Source organism: Nannospalax galili, unplaced genomic scaffold (genome assembly GCF_000622305.1).
Source record: "Nannospalax galili isolate Female #2095 unplaced genomic scaffold, S.galili_v1.0 scaffold624, whole genome shotgun sequence".
In the NCBI taxonomy this organism is placed as follows: Eukaryota; Metazoa; Chordata; class Mammalia; order Rodentia; family Spalacidae; genus Nannospalax; species Nannospalax galili.
This window is the reverse complement of record NW_008351633.1, coordinates 1,239,117-1,248,854: the sequence shown is the minus strand read 5'-3', so window position 1 is coordinate 1,248,854 and position 9,738 is coordinate 1,239,117. Positions and strand designations below refer to the sequence as shown.

At 37.6% G+C, this 9,738-nt stretch overlaps 1 protein-coding gene across 2 annotated transcripts in view; it reads left to right on the top strand.

Moving 5' to 3' along the window:
- Positions 1 to 409: 409 nt before the first annotated feature.
- The window catches only part of Fmo2 (flavin containing dimethylaniline monoxygenase 2), a 24,615-nt gene continuing 15,286 nt past the window's right edge, over positions 410 to 9,738 (top strand). The window contains exons 1-2 of one of the 2 annotated variants that reach the window (XM_008848524.3): positions 410 to 495; positions 859 to 996. In XM_008848524.3, the coding sequence (XP_008846746.1) occupies positions 865 to 996 (132 nt within the window). In that variant the 5' untranslated portion in view covers positions 410 to 495; positions 859 to 864. Of the gene's footprint in view, positions 496 to 848; positions 997 to 9,738 lie in introns of those variants that run through there. The other variant, XM_029553757.1, reaches the window with a different exon arrangement.

The window sequence follows — 9,738 nt, the reverse complement described above, 5'->3', positions numbered from 1 at the left end:
TGAATGTATTGCCTGCATGTATGTGAGTGCACCTGTGTCGTGCAATGCCCCAGAGGTCAGAAGAGGGCTTAGAATTCCCCTGGAACTGGAGTTAAGGACTGTTCGTAGCTGCCATGTGGGTGCTGGGAATCGAACCCGGGTCTTCTGCAAGAGCAGTCAGTGCTCTTAACCTCTGAGCCATCTCTCCAGCCCATAAAAAGAATTTTTAAATTATCTGTGGTTTATGCTCAGTGTTCAGTACTATGCTATGTATTCAGTGTTACTGTAAAGGTATTCTGTGATTACTCTTGACCTCCGGAAGAGAGCCTCTTGCTTAATTTCAGTATGCCTAATACAGTCCTTGGAGGTTCGGCTGGCAGAGTGCTCAAGGCAGAGGAAAAGCTCCTCCTATTTCTCACAGCCACTTCCATCTCTTAAAAACTCCCATCTCTCAATACACAATCCACAGAAGAAACTATTCTATCAAAAGAACTGTGCTAAAAGGCTAAAACAAAGGTAAGGATGACAGCTGGACTAAGTTTAGAAGGAAACTCTCAGAACTCTGGAGAACAGAACCAGTTTTGGCTCACAACCCTGGGTCTGTTTTACTGAGTAACTTGGCTTGGTTAAATGGATTGCTTTTTAATGTTATGCCAAGACATTGTAAACAAGTTTGAAGTGAGAGTCATAAGACTAAGATGACAAACTTATCTTAAGGGGAAGAAAAGACTAGGATTTGATTAGTGAAGCATTTTATTCAATTAGTGCTGCTTATTAAATTACCTCTGATACAGTGTTTAAAACCAGTTACTTGATCACTATAGGATTCTCTTACCTTTGTCCTAGTTAAGCAGTAATGACTGGTTGATTCCTTCACAGGAGACAATGGCAAAGAAGGTGGCAGTGATTGGAGCAGGGGTCAGTGGCCTGATCTCTCTGAAGTGCTGCCTAGATGAGGGTCTTGAGCCCACCTGCTTTGAAAGGACTGAAGATATTGGAGGGCTGTGGAGGTTCAAAGTAAGTAAGACTCTTTTTGCTTTTGAATAAGTTTCACAAAAATTTAAAAGTGATTCATAGCTACTGATGGACACTATTAAAGATTACTTAAGCAACTTTGATCCAATTTTATTTTCATTTATTTACACAATGATACAGAAACTGAATTCACAAACTAGCATCTCTCCCAGGTCAATAAGATGCCAACCCATGTGGCCAGCTCAAGGATGTAAATATCTTCTCCTTTGTGTCCAACCACTCCCTTGAGCCCATACTTTTGTCGTTCTCTGAGACACAAACTAGAGAATATACTAACAGTATAAACGGTTTATAAAGTAATGAGAATTGTTTTTAAGGCATCATTTGTATTCTAATCACTGACCGAAATGTTTCTGCAGAGAATGGACTCTTAACACTTCTGACTTTATTTTCTCCTGCAAATGACTCATGTTTTTTATGCTGAGCTTTACTTGTTATGTTCTAGTATAACCACTGTGAGACTCTTTGTTTAGTGATTTCTATTATTAAATTCATTCTATTCATCAACCCAATTTTTCATAATGCTAGCTGTCATTCAGAATTTTATTAATATGAGACAAATGCACAGACAACTGCAAATATTTATGGTTTATGAATGGAAATATTTAGACTGCTTCCCCTAACTTTTTGACTAGGTTCTGGTATGACCTCCACCTCTTGCTTTGACATCTTGATCAAGTTATTTTCACCCTTGTGTTTGTTTACTCAGTTACATTAGTGACTATAACAGGGATGTGTAGGTATCACTTAGTGTTGTTTTGAAGATTAAGGTAGATAATTCATGTAAAGAACTTAATATAGTTCTTGACTTGTGTTCAATATGTATTAGTAACTAATAAGATCTAAATATTTTATAGAAAAGGAAGATGGTTAAGTGAGTTACCCATGGTCACAATCAAACCCAGGCCTAACTGACTTCCAAACTGCTAAGCCCCTGCTTAAACTGTGACCTCACTTGCATTCTTGTTCAAAAAGGTTAAAGAAAGTTTGAGTTCAGAACTCAGGACCAGTAACTTCAGCATCATGTAGTAGGAGTATCTAAACAAGATATTAAAGTGTGGGGGAACATTCCAGACAGAAACAAAAAATTTGACTCCACAAACAGCAGGCTCTCATATTTACAGATAATCAAAGGCTCTTCCTGCTGACTGACCAAGCAGGAATGGCAAGGTCATCCATCCGCATATGTTCTTTGCCAATCGAAACTTAATCTCATGCTAGCAGGAATATTTTTAACAGTAGGCTTCTCAAATGTATATAACTGTCGGAAACACCTGGACACAACTTAAAGATAGTGATTACCAAACTGGGAGTAATGGAGTTTGCCCATAATCCCACCACTAGGAAGGATGAAGCAAAGGGACTGGAAGTTCAAGGCCAGCTTGGGCTACATAACAAAAATCTGTCTCAGAAATAATTTTAAGATGCAGCTCAGGGGCTGTGGGGTGCACATTGGTAAAGCCTATGCTTGGCATAATGATCTGTAGCTCCAGTTCCAGGGGATCTGATGCCTTCTTCTGACCTCTGTGAGCACTGCATGACACAGGTGCACTTACACACAAGCAGACACTACACATACATATAAAACTAAAAAAGGAAGGAAGGAAGGAAGGAAGGAAGGAAGGAAGGAAGGAAGGAAGGAAGGAAGGAAGGAAGGAAGGGAATTACCAGACATATAGAATCAAAATCTCTTGAAGATTTTTAATGTCAGTCTCACATGAACCCTATGATACTGAGACAACTTGGCAAACATTGCACAAATGCCAAATGAAAAATTTGTTCATTCAACCATTCAAATACAGAGTTAATGATGGAGACATTGACATTTATATGACATGAGTAGCTTAGTAATAACTGGTCACTGAACTTATTGTAACTTTCTGAAAAAATAATATAATATACAAGTCACTCCTAACAAAATGGCATATTATTTTGTCTACCCTGGGCTCAAATATCCAGATTTTCTTTTGTCCCTATGTTGATTTTTTTAACACAAGAGAAAATGCAAAAATTATAACAAAACTAAATATTTTATTTATTAGTATGTGTGTGCGCGCGTGTCTGTGTGTGTGTGTATGTGTGTGCGTGTGATGTGTGCGGGGGACACGCATGCCACAGCCCACATGTGGAGATCAGAAAACAGCTTTGTCAGTTTTCTCCCACCTTTATGTGGGTCTTCAGGCTTATGACAAGTGCTTTACCCACTGAGCCAACTCGCTGTCCCTGTAACAAATTTAATGTGTAAGATTTAATGTATAAGAGCCAGGAATTCCTTATTTTATTGTCACTAATTTGTTAACAGAAGAGATCAAAGTTACTTTGGATGATCTGCCAACAATACGATTTGATATATTCCTGCAAGGTGTTTCCTGCTCCCAAACATTTCCATGATCCCATCCCAAGGTCTCAAATTTCAGAATTAGTGATACTTTCCTATTTATTAAAAAGTACATTAAAACACAAATTCACTAAGCTTTATTATATAAAATATGTAATTGCATGGCATCTGTAACAAAGGAACATACCAAGTCTCTCTTAAGACTACATTCAATAAAGGTAAATAATGCTCCCCTCAAAAGCCACCTTCATGCAGAGTGAAACATATTATAAGCAAAATTGTACCGGCTTCCACTGGAGCCCAGTGAGGCTTTGGAAAGCAAGAAACTGAACTACCAGGAGGAAGAGGCCCTGGACAGGATGCTGAGGGCCACCCTGCTTGTCCCTGGGAAAACTGTTCTTTGCACCTCTTCAATCCAAAACCACTTCTAAAATAGGTTATTAACTGATTCCCATATTTACACACATTCCTCTGAGATCACTCAACACATCTAGTGCTGATAATTTTAAATACAAAAACAATTTTTTTTAAATCCATGTGCCACGCCTTATTTAGATGGTGCTGAATTCTTCCAGAAAGTTCACTAGCACCCTCTAGTGTCATTTTTTGGAATACAAACGGGGTGGTTAATTGAATATTTTTAGCAGTTCTTTGAGCAGAGAAGCATTTGAAGGGCATCATTTTCCTTCACAATACCTTTAGGAAGTAGATGTTATGATTTTCCTCACTGATGCCTGGATAGGAAACTAAGGTTTGGGGTAAATAATTTGCCCAGGGGAACACATTTGATAGAAAAAGAACAAAAACAAAGGTCTGTGTGATTCCTGAACACACACTTAATCACCTGAAGTACTGAAAGTCAAAAACATGACTTTCCTGTAGCCATTAACTTCTTCTGCTTCTTTATGGCTCCTGACACCCTGTCCTCACAGGGTGAGCACTCATACCCATTGCTTTTCTGACTTGGGGGTTTTATGCAATAGATTCCTTGCTCCCAGATATATAGATAGATACAGATATAGATGATATAAATATAGATGTAGGTATAAATATAGATAGGTCTAGGTCTAGGTCTAGACAGAGAGAGAGAGAGAGAGAGAGAGAGAGATACATGGGTACTTTAATTAAGTTCACACAGTAGTCTGTAGCTATCTTTCTACCTTGGTCTTTCATCTAGAACCAGTCTGAAGCATCACTTTGTCTCTTAAAATGTGACCCTTTTTTATTTCAAATGAATATATTTTTCTAAAAATGTATTTTTCAAGATCAAAGAGGAACTGGACACAGTGTTGGGCAGTGGAGAATGAGTCAGACACAATCACTTCCCACAGCAAATCTGCAATGAGTCTTGCCATTATGATGTGTACTGTACTTTCCCTGGACACCACACCACCACTAAAACAACTCAGTGCTGCATTTGCAGCATTCACGAAATAAAAACTAACATTTATATAGTTATTTGATGTATATTATGTCATTTTATTCCCATAAAACCTACCACGTTATTTATTATTGAGCCAAATTTAACTATAAAGTCAAAGGTAAATGTCCTGCCCTTAGTGACTAATTGGTAGATGATAAGTCTTAGAATCAATGACAATACTGAAAATAAACACCATTCATCTTCTCACCTTGACAAGAATTTGTCATATAATGGCTCATGGTGAGTTTGGTATTAATTAAAACCCTTGGGTCTTTTCCATTTGAGTAACTGATAACCTAAGTCATTCTTTCCCTATCTTTGTATACTGAGTTTTTAATACTATGGAGAAAAATTCATATTTATGAATATTGAACATTATTCAGTTTCTTTGATCCTTAGTCAAGAAAACTGTATTTGGAATTTCCATCATTTGTCATCTTTCCTCTACCTCCTCCCTGCTTTTGATGTACACAAATTAGATCATCCGTACTTGTCTCTAAGTTATTGAGTAGAATATTGATCGTAAGACCAAGCATGATGAGCATGACCTAAACATGTTACTCCATTTGTTCTCTTTATCCCTCACAGCCTTTCCATGTTTTAGTTGACATCTGCTTGTTCACAGCCCATCCTGTTCACTTAGGACCTAACATTTTACGTGTTTTGTCATTTCCTTTCCAGAAAAGACAACTGCTTTCCCCTTGTTTTACTCATAGACGTTGTCGCTGATAAATTTATGACAGCACAATTCAGCATAGCACATTTTTGCACCCTAACAGAGTCAAGTTTGGCATAATATGTACACACCACTCCAGGCAATCAAATACCACAATCCTTAGGTCTTTGGCAACTGTATAATATAAACTTTAATTCTTCATAATATTTTTGAAGAAATAACCTTTGCATGCATGGATTGGGGCAAAGTTTATAGTACAGGATCAGAAGAAAAAATATGTTTTAAGGCCAAGCCTGGTAACATAAACCTGTCATCTCGGCTACTCGGAGATCTGTTGTAAGACAATAAATTCAAGGCCTACCTGGACTACTTAGTGAGGCCCTGTCTCAAAGTTTTTTAAAGGGGCTAGAGGTATAGTTCAGTGGTAGAACACTTGCCTGGATGCATAAGTTCCTGGGTCCAATCCCCAGTTCCTCAAAGAAAAGGAAGAGACATAGTGTTTTTAAACATAAAATAGAACAGTGTTTATACCATACTACCAGAAAGTCTGTTTTCTTATTCCATTTTGCTACTAGATGCCCATTTTAATATCATCGAGTATTTTTTTCACAGAGAGATGATGGCTTCTGGTTAATATTACTCATTCTTTCATTCATTCATTCAGCAAACATATTGACCAGATGCTTGCTATGTTCCAGACATGTACTAAGGACTGAAAATACAGAAATGCATAGTCTTTGCCAACAAAGAAGTGCACCTCATGGAGAAATACAGAAGATAATCCTTACTAGGGTACAATTTTTGCAAGGGCTGACATACTAACTCTTGTAGAAGCAGAGTCTCACTCAGTAGAGACTAGGGCAAGCTTCCATAACTGAAATATTTTTATTTGTCTTGACAATTGGTAGGGATCAAATGACTATGGAAAAATGTTACAAGAAGAGCAAATGACATGTGAAAAGGTATAGAAGCTTAAGAAACCCAATGCAGTGAGAACAGAAAGTCACAGTCTACAGCTGGAATGAAGGATGTGGGTGGGAGATGGTCACCCAGAAAGACAATGGAGAAGAGTCAGGACCCCAAAGGAGATTGTGTCCCAGGCCAGTGACTGCCCAGCAGCGTAACTACAATGAAGAAAGTGGACAAAACCTGAAGCAGGACTCTATCAGTGGTCAAGACCATTGATTTAGGGGAGTGCTATCTAATGGAAAGGTGGAAGCATAGAGATGTTGCCTCCCAAAGTGCATCAGAGTCAGCTAGAGAGCACTTCTAAAACACAGTGGGCTGTGGATGTAGTCAGTGGTGTAGTGCTTGCCTAGCATGCACAAGGCCCTGCCTGAGTTAAACCTCCAGTACCATAAAAAGATAAATAAGAAAAATAAGGTAAAATACAACTGGATGTGACTGAGACTACACACTTATAATCCCTGCATTTGGGAGACTGATACAGGAAAGTGACCATGAGCTTGGCGCCAGCCTGGGCTATACACATAATGAATTCAAGGCCAGCATGGGCTGCATAGTATGACCCATATAAGTGAGACCCTACAATAGAAAAAGAAAAAAATTAGAAATAAAATACAGATATATGCATATTACCCATACCAATTTCAAACTTTATGTTTTTCAAAGTTCTCCTGAATTCTTCTAATGCATCGACTCTGCTGATACACTTTAAGACCGTAATTTTGCCTCTAACTGTATGGCAAAGAAATAAAGGGAGTTTTGGTTGTGTCCATTCCAAGAAGTGGAATGTATGTCCATCTGAAAGCATGAAAAGATGGAATGACATATTTTGAAGGCCACAAAATTATATTATGTACTAACCATGACTGGCAACATCAGTATAATGCTTCATAAAGAAAAATGCTGATTTGTAAGTTTTTATCATTCACATTTGTGATAAGTGAGTTTACTTTTGCTTTATGGGTTTACTCCCTAGGGTAGATTAAGTATTACCTTTGAAATCTTTCTTAAACTGCTTTAGATTTTATCACCTGTTTATTTTCTTAAAGTCAGAGATTAACTTCAGCTCAGCCCATAATCAAAAAATCATAAATCTGAAATCAGTGCTCTCTGAACTAAGTTATATTTAACACAAAAATTATCAAAAACAAATAACCTAGAGAAAATTCTACTGGTAAAGAGATCAGATTATTTTGATTTTTACATAAATATTGTTTTAGGCTATACTTGTCTTTTAAATAAACATGGGGGTAGGATTTACCGGCTTTGAAAACTGCACCCCCTGCCCTTTTCTAGACAGAAAAGCCTCTCTTCTCAAGGCACAACTATGTTTTAATTCAATATAGTAATATGCTCCACAAGGATAGAAACTGTATTTGTATTGTTTGCTTTCTAGTTCCGACTCCTAGCTCAAGCCAAATCAAGATAAACAGTGGATAAGTTATCTGTTTATTAAGTCAGCATTAATCATTGTCCCTTATAAGCCTAGGAAGACTATGCCAATTTTATCTAAATTTATCCAAATACATAGACATCTACTTCAGCCAACTAAACATATGAAGAAACACTTATAAAGAATTTTTGTGGTGGCAGAGGATGGAACACAGGGCCATGAACACACTAGGTAAGCATTCTACTACCCCTAACCAGACACTGGTGTTTTTAAGTTTTGGGTTTTGTTTTGTTTTTTTAAGAAACTGCTATCTGTCAATCAAACCAACAATAAAGATTATCACTTGCTCTTAAGACTTGTGATACCCTCATTATTTGCTGATAATGTACACAAGTAAAACTTCCAAAGGAAGATTTCACCCTGGCCTTAAAATTAATGTTAGGACCCAGAAAATAGGATCAATTCTCATCCTCAAACCTCCCCCCTTAAAACTGACCTGACAGAGAATACAACTGCATTTAAGCTAATTTGATTTAAGCCAATAGATTCTTGAAAAAAAAGTTAAAATTCTGGCTCTAGTATAATAGTCATTGCTTAGATGGTTGTAATGAATGCTGATTTGCTAAGTTTCACTCTGGAATTAACAATACTGAGAGAGGCAAACATTTCCTTATCACATATTTTGAGCCAGCATCGTGCTAAACACTTTATCTAATCTCAGTAAACCTTATAATAACTGTCTGATGTTGGAGTTTTTAACAGGTCCCATTATACATGGGAACATGAAGAAACTGGTTTATGTAATCTGTCCATGTTTGCAAAACCATTAGGGGTAGTGGACTGGGGGTCAGCTGAGTCATAGAATGCTTATGTTTACTTAGTACCACTGAGAAAATTACATGGTCTTGAGAAAAAAAATCATTTAATGAAATATTTCCAGTTTTGAGAATCTGGTTGGATAAAAATCCCAAGCGCTCAGTCTTGCCAAGGACATTGTGTTTGCTCATGTACAAACAGAAAAAAAATGTTTACACATCCGTACAGCTTCAGTATTATGCAATTTGGAGCTAGTGTTTGAAAAGAAAGATATCATTACCTATGCATCCAAAGTTCAGGTCATATCCCTATGTGTAAGTCAGAAAGCCCTTCATTCTATTTGAACTCCCTTTGGAATCTATACTTCCATATAGTTCATAAAAGCAACGTGGTAAGTCCATACTGCCTAGAAAGTCAGCGTACTTCTAATCTGACTACTTTTTCCAAGCTACCTGAAACTGCAACAAATTTATCATCCAAGTTTCTCTCTGGTCCAGAAAAAGTAAACATACTGCTCATGGAAAAAGTCCTGTCAGGCATGAGTGAGCAGAAAAGTGAGTGATATGAATGAATGAATGAATGAATGAATGAATGGATGAATGGATGAATGAATGAATGAATGAATGAATAAAGAAGAAAAAAGAGAGCATAAAGCAGGACATTTGCAAACAAATCTATGTTTAGCAAGGGTGCTGCATGTTGATTTTAAACAGCATGCTCTGAGAGAGAGCATCATTTCTATGTTGACAGCCCTGAAATTAGGACCCAATACATAGAACTTTTTATTTAGTAAAATCATGTTTGCTTTTTCAGTTCATTGAGATCAAGCACAACATTTTGCAAATAAAAATGTCAGAAAACTCATGTATAATAACAGTGAGTGTACTGTGCTAGCCTTTCTATCCACCAGAGCAGCTGCCCTAGCTAACTTTTCATACTGCAGTGAGCACTATGCTGAGGCTTAATGAAGTCCTAGACTCCTGCCGGGCCTTTAATCCCAGCACTCGGGAGGCAGAGGCAGGCAGATCTCTGTGAGTTCAAGGCCAGCCTGGTCTACATAGTGAGTTCCGGGACAGCTGGGGCTAGAGGGAAACTCTGTCTCAAAAAGACCA